At 34.8% G+C, this 21,372-nt stretch overlaps 1 protein-coding gene across 4 annotated transcripts in view; it reads right to left on the bottom strand.

The window, feature by feature from the left end:
* LOC112053064 (fibroblast growth factor 10) overlaps positions 1 to 21,372 on the bottom strand; it is a 219,153-nt gene that overhangs the window by 33,156 nt on the left and 164,625 nt on the right. For all 4 annotated transcript variants that reach the window (XM_052888469.1, XM_052888468.1, XM_052888471.1 and 1 more), the window contains one exon: positions 9,619 to 9,722. In XM_052888469.1, the coding sequence (XP_052744429.1) occupies positions 9,619 to 9,722 (104 nt within the window). The remainder of the gene's footprint in view (positions 1 to 9,618; positions 9,723 to 21,372) is intronic.

Below are 21,372 nucleotides of genomic sequence, written 5' to 3'. Positions count from 1 at the left end.
AGGACTTGAGAAAAAAAAAACGTTTAAGCTAATTGCTTAATAATTTGTGTTCTCAATCAGTAGGTATGCTAACACTAAAAATGAAAAAATAAAAATTTTAATAAAAAAAATTCAACCGACTTCCAACTCAAAAACTAACCTAAACTAAAAAGCAAAAAATAACATCTTACCTATGTGCTACCTTCTGATCAGTTTGAAGGCGGTGCCAATCCAGTGTCATGTTTTAATTAAAGCCGTTTCTGAAAGAACCACAGACATTTTGTAATTTAAACGGCTTGAATTAAAATATCACTGGCTTGGCACCGCCTTCAAACTGATCAGAAGGTAGCACATAGGTAAGATGTTATTTTTTGCTTTTTAGTTTAGGTTAGTTTTTGAGTTGGAAGTCGGTTGAATTTTTTTTATTAAAATTTTTTGTGATTACCATTTCACTAGTATATTTTCTTCAAGCTTTATTATAATCGGCTAAGGAATTATTTACTTACTTCACCATATTTATGAATTTCTTGTTTAAGATGGCACAATGCGTCATCAACATTTCGTCTGATACGACAACTTAGTGCTACCATGTGGTAGTAAGCGGCACTCTCACCAGTTTCTAGAAACCCTTGAGCTATACATATCTCTGCGAGCTGTGTGAGGATTACAGATTGAGATGAAATTACTGAAAAATAAGTAGGTATATTCTATTAAATAAAGTGTGATGATGATGAAGAAATGCAATGTTTTGAAGCCAAAATTAAGAGAAATGTCTTCAGTTCTTGCGGATTCGTTTTCCATCCTGATGATTACAATATAATCATACCTGCTCCTAGGATAACTTAGGACAGTTCTTAGACAGTTTAGTTAAAGCCGTGGAGAAAAAAAGAAAAGGTCGATTACTTATTCATCTCAAAGTTTTCTTTTCCAAGTTTATATAACTTATGTCATTACCATTACTTTACTTAAAGAATACCTACTCGTAAAAAAGGATAAACTGACTATATTGGTCATTATAAAATAGATATAGCGTACCTAAGCAACCTTTTTTTTATAATTCAAATCGGGAATCCATTCTTATTTCTTGTAAAGCTGGACCTAGTAGTATGGATCGAGTGTTGTTGAGTAAGTAACACTTATCCCTAACGTAGGGCAGGTCGGCGTTTGTAGACTATAACCTGAAACGTTTCTTAGGGTTCATTTACACGAGCAGCAACTGCTACCGCAGTCGAGTGCAGTCGGCGACGTCTCGGCGGCAGTCAGAGAGTTACAAGCCTGCACAGTTTTGCTGAATGACAACGCTCCGAGGTTTTACCCGCGTAATTCCCGTTCCCGTCAAAATACGGGGATAAAATATAGCCTATATACTAACAAATAAAGCGGCTTTCTAGTGGTAAAACAGTTTTCAAAATCGGTTCAGTAGATTCAGTGATTACCCCCCTACAAAACCACAAACTTTACTAGTACCTATAGATGGGTTACCATTTAAAATCAGGTGGACAATCGACTTGTTCCATCACTATTACTATAAAAACAGAGTATTTACAGTGCAGTAATTTATGAATCGTGTATCGCCGTAGTATGGTCTGGGCACGTCATTAGCTGCGTGTAATGCGTCTATATATTACCTGTTTACACGCATTGCGGCTCGTTCAGATAACGCGCCATTCCCACCCCGCGCCGCGTGTGTAGGTGGCTTAAGTGCCTATAAAATGTGATTGCGAATGGTAAGGGTGCCTTTACATCACGGATGTTATACGTAACGCTACCCACTCACCATCCAGTAAGTTTATCTGCCTGCAGCGCTAAAGGCATGACATCTGATAAAACTGATCGTATGTTGGTCGCGATGTGCACGACATCATGCAGTTTTTTTTTTGTTTGTTCGTTATAAATAAGGGCCGAAACTAATGGATCGATGTAAAAAATTCTTTCACCAATGGAAAGCTTCATTATCACTGAGAAACATAGGCTGTATTTTATACCTAGGATTAGCAAGTAAAATTGAAATTATATATTTTTCTTTGTCCCCTGTTGTAGATAGGTAAGTTTATAAAGTTTTGTGGCAGTGGATTGACAATTTGCCTCTACTCCTACTACTATCTTCATCGCTGCTGCTAAACAGTATTGCTGTGTTGCTGTGAAGGGCATGTTGTTGATGTAATTACAACACGCAGACTTAACACCTTCGCCTCAGGGTGACGGACACAGGGTAGCAATTTGCACTCGTAGTTGTCCTTGTATGCCCTGACAGAGGCGATAGTTTTCACTCAACTAAGAATAAAATAAATTATTTTATTTCTTTTTCTTTCTTCACTCAACTATTAGTACAATAATAAAAACTGTAGAAGCTTTCCCTTAGCTGCTGGAACAAGGGCCGGATACAGAAGCCAGTGATTTTTGGGACGGCGCGTATTGTGAGGAGGTTTCTCACTCTGGAGCCGTCACCACCGGTTGTTTGTTAAAATAGTCAAATCGTTGCAAGCTAATGAACAGTGAGAACAGTCCGCCATAGCCATAGTCCGCACTTCTAGCTAAAACGTGTTAACAGTTCGTTACAGTCCGCGCCTCTAGCCACAGCGCGCAGTTCGTTAATCGGTAATTACCTCATTAAGATAAGCAAGTGTTATCTATGGCTCAATTGTTGATGATCTGGTTCTCGTTTCCGAGTCTAACATTTGAATCTGATATTATCAAAGATCAATTGAGTAAAGTTACTTTGTATCTGAGCGGTATACGCCGTTGGTATAAAATAAAGTCCTTGCTTCGATTCCATTGCTGGCATATTTTCGAAATACTTGCTTTTTTTTTACAAAATCTAACTAACTTAAAATTACTAACCAGTGTGTTTGACAGTGTATTTTTCGTTAACAATGGGCTTTACGGAATACGATAAATACGGTTGTTTTTGATTTGATGTTAATTATATTAGGCCATAAATAAAACAACTAGGCAGTTATCAAATACAAACGATAGCAAACATATTACCTATGTAATTACTCGTACATGAAGTTGAAATAACCTCTAGAGAAATATCTAAGGTCCATTGTTTCTAACATAGATTGCTAAAAGATGAAAGAGGCATTAAGGTTTCACCATAGTCCTTACAAACAATCCAAGTTCATTTGAAATCAAAATCCGATAAAGAATCGATACCCATCCATATTTATTGTTTGGACGTGGAGATATTAGGGTCGTTTAGTGAATCTACAATGACGGTCTATTACTGTATATTATACTTATCGAAGTGATCTCGGAGGAATTTATCGATGCATCGATGATCGATGGTCGATGCGTCGTCGGCGCTCGGAGAAAGTTCTGTTGTGCCGACTTGTGCTGGTGTAGTGTTACAAATAACACGACCAATTGTAACGCACTGTTACATTACGTTGTCATTGTTTAAATAATTAATATATTTATAAATAAATTCTATGTAAGTGAGTTTAAGGTAAATGTTGACGATGATGATGATGATGACGATGACGATGAAATATTCAACATATAATTGTAGTTTGGTGTTTGGGACGATTAACTTTATGAGTAAATAACAAATGAAGTTTAGGAGTTCCTATAGCTACCTTCCGATTCATCATCAGACTGGCTCATATTTCAATTGACACCAAAACCTTACAAAATAAGGCTAAGTGTAAGTTGTCACAATTAATTCATTGCACCACTCAATCAGCAGTATCTTAAATCGGCTAAATTGAGAAAAGCTAAAAGTATTTCCCAAGTAGGTACATATTTTTCTTACTCTGCAAATAAGAATAAGTAGATCTTTCAAGTACACGTACAAATACTTCACGTTACGATAATTTAAAGTATTCGTAAATTAAAGTAAGAGGCCATCAAATGACCCGAGCGCTAACATCTGGAGGTGTATAATACATGTTACGAACTTGTTAACACCATGTTTCCGGGTTTATAGCTCCGATGCTCTGATAACTGCTGCAAGTATCTCAATCCCAGTGAACGTGTTCATTAAACTCAAAATAAAACCTTTTCGTGGGAAACGACGCCATCGATTAAAACAATTACACGGCTTAATTTAATAAGTTCTTCTTAACTTATGGTTATTACATTTTGTTAGATTACAATCATAGTGTTAGGAACACTGTGAACTAGCGTTTTATCTGCTACTCAAGGTGAAATAAACTAACACGTATTCAGCAAATGAAGAATTTGAATTTATTTTCATATATTAAATTTAAAGTTCATTTAAAAAATAGGACCCAATATTGAGCCCTGTGAAATACCCTAAAACTGGTTTAAATAATCTGCTAACTTTGTTAATGTTTTTAATCACATGGAAATCAAACAATGGAATTTTGAAAACGTTTCTGATGCTAAGGTTATTAAGTACTAAATGCCGTTGTTACGTTCTTGCAATCAAATGCCTTGACAAGTTCACGAAAACTTATCAATAATACTTATCAGCTGTGAGCCTGTAAGCTGCCTTAGTACAAAAATGAATGCTTCCGCGTACCGCATCGTTGCGTCATCCGAGGACGGCTGCGTAGCGGGGAAGGTGTTCTGGTGTTGGTCGCTCATCGGATGTCAAAGTAGGATGACCATTCGATTTAATGCATGCAATTGCGTTGGATACTTAAACTTTTAATGGTTTTTGATGATTGTGTAAAATTTTCCAACATCTCCGAAATAATGTGTACAAATAGCCTAGAGCCAGATCTCCTTAAATGTAATTTAACCGAAATGTAATTTTATATCTGTACATTACACACATTCTGGCAATAAATAAATTTAAATTTGAATAAGAGAGGATTAAGGTGATAATGTTTGATTCTTAAACAACAACTATCAAATGTTAAAGATAATAATGATCGGGAGCGATGGTCTGCAATCAGTGTGCCAAGGCCTTCTATTGTTTCAATATGATATATATTTTAATTACAATAGAGTTTCAAAGACTGAAGAGTTGAAATCATTAAGAAATAAAAACAATCCTGGTCTATCGCTAGGCATTGTCACCCCACTACACAAGCTTGGTTAAGATCGGAAGCTTTGAAGATAACTACTCGGCTAAATAAGCTAAACAAATTATTCTAGTTAAGGTATGCAGTAGAATTTGTTAATTAACTAATTATTACTTTTACGGCAGTCCAAGTATCTACATGTGCGACGTTTTTATTAATTTCAATTGAGCCACTTTGAATACCTATGACTATGTAAGCTCAGGTTTAAATGAGCGTAAATTATGCCACACATGAAGAATAACTAACTTAGCTCCAATTGTGTTTTTTGTAAATGTCGCTTCTGTGTCATAATGCTTTATTAGTGACATTTAATTTCGTGGCTTCAAAATTATAGAATACAGCAATGGTAACTTTATTGATTTTGATGCTGTGACTATTAATTTTAGTGTCTTTGTATCTTTTGAAGTACTTTGATTGAAGTTCCTTAATGTTTTATTTTATCTCAATGATAATAAACTGATAAAATGATTGCTGATGATGAATAGCTTAAAAATCTTTGGCATGAAATCTTACTTTTATAGATAAATTCCTGAATAAATTAACGATCGTTACTTTTTTCGTCTGATAGACAATACTTGTGTCTTATTACGTTCATTATAACCATACGAGAACTAAGGTTTATATTCTCCTCCAATTTAAATGGAATCCTATGCCTAGCAATAATAATAGTTAACTTGACGACTACATCTAGGTCACCAGTTTCTCCTATTTGCTATATTAACCTGCACAAAAGTGTCAACGAAAGGCATCAACGCTAACCAACATAAATCAATTGCACACCAATTAAAGCCACCAATCAAAATCACTCTTAATCATTGATAATAAACTCTTAATGAACCGAAAGTGAAACAATCAGCAATCAGATTGGCGGTTTTTATTGGCGCATTTCTGTACCGTCGGGTGACGGATCCTTGGCACAGTTGTTAATGAATCGAACGGGCGGCGTGTGTCTGTTTATTGAAACGTTCGCTCGTAAACACTACTAGTAAACATACAATGAGTGAGTGACCTCTGCTGCGCAATCATCATCATCATAGATCGAAAATCTGTGTTAGCCAGACACACCTTATTTTATGAAAGCCGATTTCTCAGCCCATACTACAACTGTAGGTTCATGAACTACGGTAGCCAATTACGAAGTTTGGACTGTGGTGGCTTTGTGGAAGGCAGGTCCAGCAAACGTTCAAGTATTAAGCGTACTTGTTTCAATATTTTCATCGGTATAATATGAGAAATGAGATACCCAGTCTCTAGTAAAGTGTTGCCACGAAGCTAAGGAGCTGGTGACTGGATACGTGTTCCCTCATGATATTATAAAAATATAAAAAAAGTACGTTTTACTACATAAAATGGTTTATCTTGCTATCGCAGGCTCTCATTTTATCACACATGTGCGAATGAGTTGATATACTCGTATGATGTAAATTGTTAATGCATTTTCATGAAAACTACGAGATATTATAAGCTCCACCACAGAAAACATATGTACAAGTATTTACTAAGAGTGCTAAAGTTTATTTATTTATTTTATTTATTTATTTATTGCTGAGAACACATACATTCTAATGTATTCAGCCATTTCTGGCATACAACAGTTTACATTACAAATACTATTAACAAAATATAAAAAAAAAAATGAATTCAATAGCAGATGATTAATCAAAAAATAAAAATTAGAACAAGTAAAAAAATTACAATCTGTGCAGGTACGAGTACTTATGTCAAATAATAATAATTAATAATATAATAATAATCTTTACAATGTCATAGGATAAACATAATTAATAAATACAAACAAAAAAAAAAAAAAATTGAAATATTAAAAATGTCACAATACATAGCTTTTTATTTGCTTTTATAATTAAAAAAATCTCTAGTTGAATAAAATCCATAATTAATGAGCCACTTTCTAAGTGCGGGTTTAAATTTTTTATAGGGCAATCGTTTCATGTTTTCAGGCAACGAATTAAATATTTTAATACCCATACAATGGCAACTTTTTAAGTATGTTGCAGTTCTGGGAAATCTGCCCAAGACTAATTTTTGGGGATGTCTTAAGTTTCTATTGCTTTGGTCCTGTGCTTTCATAAACAGATTCATATTAGATTTAAAAAAAAGCGCTAATTGAAATATATACAGGCAAGGCAGAGTTAAAACTTCCATTTTTTTAAATAGAGGCCTACATGAATCAGTAGGGAGACATCCAAATATCGCACGAATACACTTTTTTTGTGCAATGAAGGCTCTTTCTAATTCACATGAATTACCCCATAATATTACACCATATCTTAATATCGATTCCACATTTGCAAAATAAACCATTTTCATTATATCAAAAGATGTAGTCTTACGTAGTCTATTTAAAACAAATTTATATTTATTAAGTTTATTACATATATTGTCTAAATGTACTTTCCAGTTTAGATGTTTGTCAATTTTCAGTCCTAGAAAAGTTACATAATCTACCTGGTGAATTTGTTGTTTGTCATGACTTAAATTTAAGTTAATAACCTTTTTATTATTATAATAGCTAAAATACATATAATTCGTTTTGGTTATATTTACAAAAAGATTGTTGTCAGTAAGCCAATTCACAACTGTTTTGATTGTGTTATTAATGTCAATTTCGCTATTTATTATGTCATTACTACAAGTTTTTATAATTGATATGTCATCAGCAAATAATATATATTTATCAGAAGTTATGTCAGGGAGGTCATTAATATATAATATAAAAAGCAAGGGGCCAAGAATACTTCCTTGTGGTACCCCACATTTGTTAATCATATTTGGGGAATTAAAATTTATTAGTGTTGAATTTTCTTTTGTGCTTGCTATTTCAACACACTGAGTTCTATTTTCTAAATAACTTTTGAACCAAGACAAAGCTGGACCTCGAACTCCATAGTTTTCTAACTTAGAAAGTAATAATTCATGTGAAACAAAGTCGAAAGCTTTTGACATGTCAAAAAACAAAACTATGGGAGTATTGAGCGAATCCAATTGCGTAGCAATAGTTTTTATCAAGTCATAGCAGGCATGTGTAGTAGATTTATTTTTTTGGAAACCATACTGTTGATTCTTTATTATACTAAATTTAGTAATAAATTCTACTAGCCTCTGATACATTGCTTTTTCAAATATTTTTGAAAATATTGAGATTAAAGTTATTGGGCGGTAGTTTTCAACTTGAGTTTTTTTACCTTTTTTATATAAGGGCTTAACTATAGAGTGCCTAAGCTTATACGGAAAACATCCAGACTCAAACGATTTATTAATTAAATGAGTAAGTATAGATGATATCTCGTTCACTGTCAGTTTAATTATTTTCGTTGAAACACCATCAAATCCTTCTGCATTGGTATTATTTAAGGACATAATAATATTTTTGACTTCATTTTCACCATATGGTTTAAGGTACATACTGTTTGGTATAAAAATCGTATTTCTATTTTTACAGTGGTTGTGTAGTTTGTTTGTAGAATTAATCCAGTATGTATTGAATGCTTCCGCAACTTCACAAGGATTAGTAATACATTTACCTCCAATTTCTACCTTTTCAATAAATTGGTTTAGATTATTACCAGTAGTATATTCCTTTATCACTTTCCAGCTAGCTTTACATTTATTTTTTGATTTAGCTATTAATTTATTATTACTGTTAATTCGAGCAGAATTTATACAACGTCGGAGAATTTTAGAATATTTTTTAAATTCGGATTTAGTTTTTTGTGATTTAAGTTTGTAATAATTAAGTTGAAGTTTACGTTTTGTTTTACTGCTTTTCCGTAAGCCTTTAGTTATCCATTTAATATTTGAATTATTCCTTTTTTTAATTTTAATTTTGATCTCAGGAAAACTTAGTCTATAAAGCAACAAGTACATATCATGAAAATTATTAAAGGCATTATCGAGGTTATCCGCATTATAGGCTTCATTGAATGATAACTGCGATAGACATTGCTTAAACTTTTGCACATTTTCAACGCTATAATCTTTTTTGTAAACATAGTATACTTTGTCCAATATATCCTCTTTAGTATTTGGTATTAGTAAGAGTTTTTTAAAGAACAAGTATCGAGCAAGCATAGCTTTGCGACGACATCTCTTTCGATAATCAAGTGTGTCCTTTATATTGGATTACACTTAAATCTGCAGTTAGTTAGTAAAAGACTATCAAAACGTATAGGTGTATATGTTTGATGCGCAGAAACTAATTTTCGGATGTTAGCGACGTACGGACTAGTAAGCGTAGCTACACCTTGACGATATTACCGTCGCGTACGAAATTTTCAATTATTTGACGTGTTTAATGTACCGGGCAAACACAGAGCACACGTTTAACACTTTGGTTTATAGTCGTACCTGCGCAGGTAACTGCCGTTTGAGTTCAACTTATTTTCCGGGGTCTACTTCAGTACGCCTATTATGCGTCAACGACATGTTATGTAGTGAAGAGTAAAAGACATAGTGGCCATATATAGTGGTATAGGGCCAATAATGGCGGAGTTAAAATTTCGCTCCCTCTTTTGTCAACCCCAACGAAACGCAACGAAAGATAATGTAGTGCTACGGGTCTGAGGCCTACAGGAATAAGAAAAAGATGCAAGAAGAAGAAGAACAGGAGAAAAGTTGAGATACTCACATTAGCGTATTGGAACCCGCAGGCATCCATGCAGAGGTAGAGACAAGTGGAGACCCCCTGGATCGTCAGGAGGCCGACCTTGTACGTCGCACGCTGAAGTATCGCTGCAACAATAGACAGACATCCGTTATTTCACAATAGTGAAATGCCATAAAGTAGAAATTTAAATTTACATAAATTAAAAAAAAACCAACTGGGGAAAAAGTAATAGGAGTTCCAGGAAATATACCCTATGTTACTCACACAATGGAGACAAATCGAATGATACCTGAGAAGTTGAATTCGATCACACATCTTATGCTGTAAAAAGTCTAATTAGTTATTGACAAATCAATAATACAAATTCTCTATCTAAATATTTAAAGTAACATTTACAAACTGTTATGATTTTACAAACCAAAGATCAATATATCCAGAAACCGTAATTGAAATATTTCAAGAGTTGAGATACAATTTCGTTTCTCAAGAGATGACTGCACTAATTTACCATTACCGACTGAACAACCAACTGACTGACTGAAATATTTTACATTATTCATTCATCGAGAATCAGACGTCGTTTGAGTAACAAGCACTGTAGAAAGTATGTCTTGTATTCGAGTCACTATACCCGTAACTCATAAATTTCCATTTACTTAATTTAATATACCGTTTACTATAAATGGTTTCTGCGTATTACTCAAAACGGCGACAGTTAACGATAGTTACTTCATCTTTTAACAAAAAGTTGTAAAATAAGTAGTCAGTATTTAGGTTTCTTCAACAAGGAGACCATACTACTAAAGTATTCCTAAAATAGTCATTGAACGTTACCAAAGCTACCTGAAGCTGCATAGCATCCCATAATTGCACACTTTGTACGAAACCCCTTTGATGCCCAATACGGGTGTACAATACCCCATATCTCATGAACAAAACCCATCAGCGCCAGTCCCGTGCTTCCAGAAAACGGACAGAATAAGCCCTAATGGCGGTTCGGCCGTAATGTTAGCATTACAATACAACTCGACGTTCAGGAATGCTTCGCGAATTTCACGCGGATTCTTAATAGGCAATATACCTGCTGAACCGACAAATGTTACGGAAACTGTTAAGGCCGAGGTATTCGCGCTTTAGGCCATTTAATCCTGTCCCAGCGCGCTTATAAATAATCTTCAGTGTACTGTAAAACGCATAGAATAGAATAATACCACTTTCGAAAATACGAAACTTAACGGTTTTGTACTTGGAACAGTGATTTTTTGATAAAGGTAAGTTTAAAATATTTTACCAAGTGTTTCGTAGGTTTTGAATCGTTATCCTTGAAAAACTTTATAGTTAACTAGATCTGGGATTCTCTTTGGAAGTAGTACGCGTTATATTGCAGATTCTATAACTGATACAAAATATTAGTATCTTTATCTTTAGTTGACAATCATTTACTTTCAAAGTAGCTAAAATCTACTAACGCTTTCAGGAAATGAAATATATTTATGTTATGTAGATGAAGCGATAGAAAAAATATGTTTACACTCGCTTTTACTAAGTAGCTCCAAGATTCGTTCCGCATGAGCGTCTACTTATCCCATCGGTGTAAGCATTCCATGGTGTTCCGTACAAGGGGTAACGCGAGGCAGGTCATTTGTTCCACCGCGCGACGGTGAGGCCACCGTACGCTAATGACTGTGAGTTATGATCCAAAATAAACACTTGTATGAAAACTACTGCTTCCTGATGCTTTGAAGTGCTGAGTTTTATGTTGGAGGATTTCTAAGGGTTCTATAAGGTCATGTACATTGAACAATTACTTTCCTAATAGGACCTGCGTATTGTATGGATTATGAACTAAAACAGTATTGGCCATGAATACTAAAAATATTTCTTTTTGTGTAATGTGTATTCTAAATAAACTTTTCTTTCTATTTTTCTAAATTATATCTTTTATTTTTGGCTGATTTATTTTTCTTTAGAAGTCCTTGCAGTCAAAAGATACGACCTTTTTGATGTTTATTTTAATAAACTAATAACTGCAACAACAATTAAATAAACAACGAAGAACAGAACTGAATCGAATCATCCTATATAACGGAACAAAACAAATTATCTCAAACTATATTTATACGGTATAACATATTTCCCAAAAGATGGACACACCTCGTCAATAACCGGCCAAAATATGATAAACTACATAACAAATTAACATTATCTTAATTGCAGATCCTCTGTTGTTCCGTGAAGCCCGCGCTCATAAAAGCGTATGGCTTAATTGAACCGATGAAGGGCGTATCTCACGCCATCGGCACAACCACATCGCGATCGTATACAGGGTGCCCTTATAATGGAACTACAATTTATAACAATTTGTGCACCTCTTATCGATGTTTCCACGCTGATAAAGTTATAAATCTTATAACTCGTGGTTTTTTAAGGTTATTTTATCCGCGTCGCTGTTCAGACATATTGCGTCGTTTAGCTAATAAAATAACGTATTAGAAACGATTATATCTAGGGAACTTCTTTAAGGGATCTCTTTTTTGCAGTCTACTATCAACTATCATACGAGTATCAGAGAACTGCAGTGGTATGCGCGTGGATTTACAAAACGGAGGTCCTGGGTTCGATCCCCGGCTGGGCAGATTAAGATTTTCTTAATTAGTCCAGGTCTGGCTGGTGGGAGGCTTTGGCCGTGGCTAGTTACCACCCTACCGACAAAGACGTATCGCCTTGGATTTTCATCCTCCTCCTAACAAGTTAGCCCGCTTCCATCTTAGACTGCATCATCACTTACCATCAGGTGATATTGTAGTCAAGGGCTAACTTGTAGAGAATAAAAAAATACCATTTTTACGTTAAAAGCATATTGTGTCATTGCTCAGTCATTGAGAAATGTTTTATTTGGCTTATCTGGAATATGATTGAAGTAGGTTTAAGTATTTTTCATTATTATTTAATAAATAAATATACTTATTTTCAAACACGCTGTATTTCAAAGTTAAATGAATTAATGAATATTGGCGAATCACGATTTCTTTATCTATTTTACTATTTAAAAGGAGTTCAGTTTTATAATAAATTCTATTAATTACATATTAGATTGCAGACTGGTTTAATATTCTCAATATTTGCATTTATATTTTAATAAATAATTATCATATAGATATGGATAATCAATTTAATATCTTCAATATATGAATAACTTTACATTAAGTTAAAGCCCGCAATGTTACTTCGCCATTTCAAAACAATATGTTTTGTTTGTTTGTTATATCGTTCTATCCTCTGAAATTACTTATTTTTTCATTTTCTTTAAGCAGTCAGATTGGAAAAACTATTTCTGGATATGATAGCCATTTTCATAATGTTATAAGCTAGCTTATCTATCTAGAGCTCACAGCTATAGATAAGCTAAAAAAATTGCTAGCAGTGGTTTCGATAGCACACGCTTTCTCCTCTTTGTAAATAATTCGCTAACTTCTTTCTTCTAGGGCTTATGTCACTTTAGTTTACATATACATGCGTCTGTGCTGTGACTTTACTTTTATTTTTCAATTTGTACCTATGTATTCTGTGGCCAGACTATCTTCCGAAAGTAGAACTATAGCTGCCATAGCTCGCTGGGGAGTTGTGGTCATAATAAATATTCATATGTATGTAAATATGTTCAGTTTTCGATGTAAGCGGTTGCAATAACTTATCAGGCATCGTTTGGGCAGCGCGTACGCCGCGGGCGGAGCGGTCCCTCAGATGGTCAGTGACGGCCTGACAGTTGCATTCATTAGTGGGAATTAGTTTCATATCGATCATGTACGTTATTTATATAAAAATACTTATACATAATTTAAAATGTCTTCAGTAAGTTATAGTCATTTGTTGGTTGGCCGATTTTCAATTTAATAACTGACTTTTCCGGCGAACTCCGGAAAACTGCTTTAGTTTGGAATATATACTTTTAGATTGGTGCAATTTCATAAAAAAGCAGTCCATAGATCAGGCGCTGTGATGAGCTGCTGTTCACAGTTTTGAGATTAGAAAAACGCGCAGATTATGATTTTGTTTTGAACATTGCCAGTCCAGACCAGTGGTCCAGTTTACTCGATTGAAGGAATAGGGTAAAAAAATATGGACCAAAAAAATTTAGAATCATAATTTGCATGCTTTTCAGAGTCAGAAACTGTAAACGTACGCTCATCTCCTCACAGCGCCTGGTCTACCAATGGAACTTAATGTTCTACAGAAGAATATTTAATTTTAAGGTCAATGAAAACCGTAGTTCTAAACATAAGAACATAGAACTGTCTTCTCTGGTAACATTTACCGTTTTCTATAAATCTCGTGGTTATACGATCCTCGAATCTAGGACAATCCGCGCCGCAGCGTGGCCGTGTCACTGCTGACCCTCTCGGGTTTCACTGCACTCTTACATTGCAGCTCCCACGTCACACAACTAGGTAGATTCATCATACACGCCATGTGAACTATATCGGTATTTATTTATTTTTAGAAATAGTAGAGCTATTTGTAATAGAGTTCTAGAACTACACGAATTACAGATGTTTTGCACCTATTAGCACCGATGTGCTTTTCTTGTCTTGTCACTGAATATTTAGTGACAGTTACTGTGATCTCATCTGATGTTAAATGACGATGCAATCTAAGATGGAAGACTAACTTAGACGAGGTACAATTTTTTTCTATCCAAACTTCTGGCGACTGCTAGGCGACAATGCTTAACGCTGAATCTATGCCGGCTAAAGCTGATTTCTACCACCAGATCAAATCTGAGACAATTTAGAAAATATAAAATCCAAAATCCTGAGATGAGGTGGGCAAATCAATGGCAATCGCAAAATCCTAAGATCTGAGAAAGGGAAATTTTCAAACATTTTTTTCAAATCCCGTTATAATAATTGGCAGTTGGTTGGATTATAAACTGAAAATAACCGTAGAGTACGAACCCAGGTCGAGGTCCACGCACGAAGGGTTCCGTACTACAAAACGGCAAATAAGGAAGCCCCCTTAAATATTTATTTTTCTGTTTTTCTGTATTGGTTGTTTCTAATTATCACTGTGACATTCGGACGATCGAGCGGACAGTTTTAGTAATGAGATTCCTTTTTACCCTCTGGGTACGCAAGTATTTAAATTAATTGCAAAGATAATGTCACATATGTACGAGTATAATATTATCTGCACGCGCGGCCATATATGTCACGTTAAGTTATTTATCACACGCTCTTTAAACTCTAACATTCAATTTCAAAATTAAAACAACATCCAGCGGACATAAATTGCAGATGGCGCTAGTTGCGTAACGTTTCCCGCCATAATTGCGCCCAGTCACGCGACGACCGCACACGCGGGCGGACGTGTCGGAGCTGCGGATGATTGTTATTATTAATCTAATAAATGACTAGACGCGCGTCAGACCTGATCTTGAACTTGACGTGAGACTTCCCTTTTGTGATTATCCATATTGATTTAAATGTTTTATGTTGTGTAAACTGTTCACAGTACAGGATTTAAAATAGTAGTCCCGCAAACCCAAAGGGAACCTAAGAGAGGAATCGTAGAGCCTGACTTGTAGTATCCTCACTGAATAGGTCTAATATTTATCTACTATTAAGGGTACAGGAACAGGAATTAGTTATTTAGAACGTTTAGTAGTATAAACATGCCATTTTAATAGCGGTATGAATGGTAAAAAGAACACCAGGAATACAATCGCTGGAGACACAGTCAACATTACGTTGCCCTAGAGCTTAAAGCATACGAGACAAGCCTCATGTGCCTGGAATGTCACATGAGGCAACCATACCCCAGGCCATTACACAGCGATGCACACAAGAGCAGTAACCCACACGCAAATATGCATTGTACCGATAACTATTATAACATTACTGTTATTAGTAGGCGCTGAAAAAACGCTTAAATGAGCTTTTTCTGAAGAAAAAAACGCGTCCCAATTTGGACCAATTTCTTCTTCTTTCAGGCATGATTGTAGCCAAGTCTTTATAGGTAGTTCAATATGTATGATGATTATAACTCGTAAAAGAAGGTAGTAGGTTTTAAAGCTTCAGCGGTATCAAGTACTAGCTCAATTATGTTAAGTAACAGTGACCCAATTAACACGCGTGCTGTACTTTCTACTGAATTTAGCCTTCACCTTTGAAAGCACATTCCAGCAACGGTCTTGACCATTATAACAAATTGGTTTTTCTACCCTACTAGATACTATTAGCTACTAGAATGACCTGAACCTGTGTGGCATATGTAAATTCTACGTCCTAACCTTGTCTTTTTAAAGAGAGCAAATGTAATCCCAAAGGAAGATCTAGACAACGATAAAGATGATTCTGGTTCACTTATTCTTTGTACGAGTTTAAAGGAATAAAAAGTAATCGCTGTTCTCTTGGTCTGGCAAAATCCGAGAAAGGCTTGATATTTAATCAATGTAAATGATTCATTTAATACAGATGTGGTTTTAAAATTAACAAATCTAGGATATAATGATGATTCTAATAGCCTACATTTGTAAATAGGTACTGGAAAAAAGGAAATTTGTAATTTTATATGTAAAAATTTGTACTAAATCTTACTTTTATGGGCTAGTAATACAAAATAATATTATAATTTATATTTTTTTGCTTTTAAATGAAAATAACGCTATATCGTATACGGAATTATTTAAAATCAATGTTATGAAGAGTATAATACAAGTATCAAATGTCAATTAAAGTAACAGTACGGGTTGTATGAAATCCGATACACGCACGGAGCGGACGTACAATGAAGTCAATAAATTCAATCGTTTACTGTTCAAATTCAATGTGATTCTATGATTCTATAACTCGACCTTGATGTATCATAAACTAAACTTATGTTCCATTGACATAAAAAAGCCAAGAACGGCATAAAAATATATGTATAGATAAATAAGTAAATTAAAACGGGATATTTGAATAACAGTTAAACAAAGATCTATAGAAGCATCGTCGTCATCAACCCATATTCGGCTCACTGCTGAGCTCGAGTCTCCTCTCAGAATGAGAGGGGTTAGGCCAATAGTCCACCACGCTGGCCCAATGCGGATTGGCAGACTTCACACACGCAGAGAATTAAGATAATTCTCTGGTATGCAGGTTTCCTCACGATGTTTTCCTTCACCGATTGAGACACGTGATATTTAATTTCTTAAAATGCACACAACTGAAAAGTTGGAGGTGCATGCCCCGGACCGGATTCGAACCCACACCCTCCGGAATCGGAGGCAGAGGTCATATCCACTGGGCTATCACGGCTATATAATATAGAAGCATATACACAGCTTAAAAATACTGCAAAAGACCGGAAGAGTTTTCTACACATGACCGCCAAACTTCAGCCGGAAGAAGGCACCTAATGATGATGATATAGAAGACAGACAGTATTTCTGATTTTCTTCTCTGTTTTCTTTTTGTTTTGCTCGATTTGTTGTTACATCAATCAGTCGTATACGAGATAAAACTGTGTTAAAGTAATTTTTCAGCAAAATTACAGAAATGAAATGGTTTAAAAAAACCTGGTGTTTGTAAAACATAGTACAGAGTTGAAAGAATTTTACTAGCCACTATCATTGCTGGAAACATTATAATTATAGTTTATGTATAATGTTCCACGTTTATTTATGATAAATAAAATTTTTAGAGCTTTCCTGTATTTGTCTTTTAGGTAGTTAATTTCTTTGCACCATCGATATATCTATGGTAATGAGCAATAACCCAAAAACCAGCGCAAGTTTCCAATTACCCGTCACACGTCGGAATATGTCATTAGTTCTGAGATATTTAAATATTTAATTGAATACAGTTCGCTTTGGCTTGACTCAATCAGGTGATTAGTGTGTATCCAGCAGCAGCGGAGGAGGTAATCGACACGAGATAAAGCCAATACGATCAGACTACAGCCGAGTCAGGGTTGGTAATGGAAGGAAAACGTGATTAGTACAAAATATATAATGGTTTTGTGTATTGATTATATAATTATTTTATTTTAACAAAAAGTAACATTATTAAGAGGTAAACAATTAAAATCAAAATTCGTTTATTTCAAGAAGTAGAATTATTTGAAACGTTACAAATGGAACAAAAGTGTATTCTCTATTTGTAGAGACTACCACCGACCAGCTCGGAAGGTTCTGTTGAGAAAAATCGGCCATAAACTCAACAGTTTTTAAATCATATTTTTTTGCAATATTCATTATCATTAAATTAATTAATTCTTCTTATTTGCAGAAGAGCCGAGAAGAAACATGGTTTTTACTTTTTACAATAATTACAAATTTTTTATATATTGTCCTTTTTGCAAAAAAATCATGATTACTCATACGGGACATTATATTGTTGTGTTTACTTAGGTATTTGTGTTTTTTTTCGCTTTCTTTACGTTTTGAGCCATCCCTGACCCGTAATGAAAATTATGAGCTCAAAGATAAGGGCTGATATGCACGGCGCGCGGCCGTAGGGCCTCCGCATAAATAATAATTACGGTGAAAGTTGGGAGCTGTCAAAAATAGGGCCAGCGACCACCGTGAGCGGCCCGACACACTCGCGACATGTCGCTCGACAATTGATCGTATGTAAGCTAATGTTGCAAATGTGAAATTAATCCAGTCTGTTACCATTTTATTTTAAAATCACTGAAAACTGATTTTTTGGAATTTAGATATTGAATTTCATTTGTAATGGGCTATTTGATTGTGTTAATACATTGAAAAATTGGTAATAACAGTCTGTTTGGAAATTTCTCCGAGGGATTTTCAAATGAGGGTTAAATAGCCTTCAATTTAACCGTCTTAAAGGTAAAATAAACAATCAAAATCAAAAGGTATACAACACTGAAATTCACGCTTAAGTATCGCTTTGTAGCAATAAAATAATTAATAAATGAATATGTAAAAATATAAAGCTAAAGCATAATTAATGAATTAATTATTTATGCCTTAGCATTTTATACATACGAATCAATCACCAACAAGCCCACCAACAACAGTTATTAATTAATTCCGCAAACACACAAAAACTTTTAGGTAAAAGAAAATACTAACGACTAAAAGTCTTGAGTGTGCTCACAAACTTAGACGGTGATAATATTTGGTCAGCCACGTGTTTTGGCTGTCACAGGGGATTTAATTTACTATCACCATCTCAGTACATTAGACGTGAATGAAGCTTATCTTGTATTGATACCATTTGAGCCGATGGTGAATCCTTGTTTTGGGCAGGATTAGCCTTTCTAATGACTGAGCGTGACAGTGGTAAGCTTTGTTCTATTATGTCATGGTATCAACGTTATTTTTTTTCCTATAAAATAATATTATTCATGGTTTGTTCATGGTCAATATCCCTTTCTCTCCAATTATTCGTAAAGGTTAGAAGAGTGTACAACAATAGTCGAAACAGGCGTAGATCGAACTTATTGACTCATGGAATCGAATTTACGTCCAGTTCTCCAACCGGAGCTATCAAGAATTATTATTATCACAGGATTAGAGGCAAACTTTTTAAAAGCGACGTTTGTTTTGTAATTTCTTTACCGGCCGGCAAGTAGTTTCTGCCAGTTGCTATTTAAAAAAATCTTCATTTATCATTTAGTAGCGGACGCTCCACGTATATCCCGTTCCCGTAGTAATATGGGGATAAATCATAGCTTTCAAAGATTTCAAAATCAGTTACGTAGATTTACCCCCTACAACCTCACAAAGTTTACCTCTTAATAATATTAATATTTTCGTGATCGTGACGGACTCTTTTACCGCGCCAGTGCTCTCGCTTCCGCAGGCGCTGGTGCGGACGGATCCAACGCGATGGAGCGGACCGATCCAACGCGCCGGAACGTTGAGCGGTTGGCGTGCGTGCGGAGCAATGGTAGAGGCTATACTCACTGACAGACTTGACTTTTTAACTAATTGAAATAAATGAGCTTGAACGTATGGACCAATGAGGTGAGGTGAATATGAAATTGTGTAACTGCCCCTTCGGTCCAGTGATTAGCCTATTTATTACCTTCGAATTACGAGGTTTTGCATTCGAGTCATACTCTTCTTAGAAATTATTTGTAAAAATTCACAGCCAGGAGTTGGAAAGTTAGTGGTATTACACCATGTCTCGGAGAGTACGTTAAATCGTTAATATCCAATAACGATAGTTGAAAAGTCAAATTTGACCTCTTATAAGAAAGGAGGCCTGGATCTGTAATAAATATCAGCCCATGGCCTACTATACAGTGATTTATAACTACATAGGCTAGGTAGATGATGAACAATTTCTATTTTCTCTACCAATATATCCGTAGTACACTGCTTCCCGAGGTCATCGTTCGGCCTTGTTCGCAGATTTTCGCGTCTCGTACGTGCGGCCGCGCACGTACCCGCCCGCTAGTGACGTGCGCGTCACGAGTCGATACACGCTATATATCTACTGATCATTATATTTGTACTATCTGCTATCTGGTCTACGCATGGCGTAGAGCGAATGACGTAGCCCATGTTGTTGATATAAATTCAACTTAATATATTTTAAGTAGACTTAACATAAGTAGACGAGTTCAAATTAAGAAATCTATCGGTGCATGACGAGTGTTATCGACATAAAGACAAATTAAAATTTATTTATTTCAACTTTTTTATATATATGCGAAGAAAGGTTAAATCTGTCGAGTGATTCTACCATTTGTTGGGAAGCATTTCTGTCGACTATTATACATACACAATAATAATATGAATTTTACTTTTTTTATCTAAATTATAATTTAGATTGAAATCCCAAGGTTCATTGGAGACAAAAGTAAATCATAAGGTTTAAAATATATTTTATTTTTCAACAGTTCCGGTATTTCACAAGACAAACGTTAATAATTTAACGAAAATCATTAATATAATCAATACCATTTTTATATCCAATCGAGTTATTTGTGAAATTGATTTCGCTGTTAAAAATAAAATAATTTCGCTGTTACAAGAGCTAATTTTATATAATTAGAAAATTCTCATTTTGAAATATTGTTGTTCACGAAACAGAATTGCACGTGTACAGCTGATTGCATAAATTACATAACGATTTCCTTTGTTCAGTACCGTGAATAAGATAATTCAATCCTTGATTCCGAGCACTCATAAACGAGAGTGTTTACATTAAACACATTAAGCTGCCACGCGAGACGTTACGTAATCACATCCTAAACATTGCATTACTGTGAGGCCAATAACATTTGCATCTCCGGTCGAGTTGCAATCCCCGGAGTTCAATGTTCGTATAAAGAGACGATTTATTGAAGAACTGAATAATTTGCTCGATATCACGCCATGTAACGCGTTAATCAATTTGTCGACAAGGTCGGCTACGCGCTGGGGATACAATTACCGGGCGCGATAATGAAATACAATTGCAATTAAATACACAATTTATTGAGGACATTCGTTATGGAAATTAATAAATGTGCTTGTAATCTATACGTGGATATAGTTACAAATAAGCATAACGTACAATTTCTAGCTCTAACTATTATATAGTTAAAGCTAACAAAAGCACAGAAACATATATTGAGACAAAAGTCATTAAGATTATCATGGCTTTGGTTGATTAATAACATCATGTTTTGACAATATGATTTTGGTGAGATTGTGATTGAGTGATTGCAGATTTATTGTGAAATTCAAAACAACTGGGATCGAGATGTAAGAGCTGATATGCATTGGAAAAAGTGATTACGATGATACAACAGCTATAAAATATCAAAGTG

Source organism: Bicyclus anynana, chromosome 22 (assembly GCF_947172395.1).
Source record: "Bicyclus anynana chromosome 22, ilBicAnyn1.1, whole genome shotgun sequence".
Lineage (NCBI taxonomy): Eukaryota > Metazoa > Arthropoda > Insecta > Lepidoptera > Nymphalidae > Bicyclus > Bicyclus anynana.
This window is presented reverse-complemented; position numbering and strand designations above follow the sequence as displayed.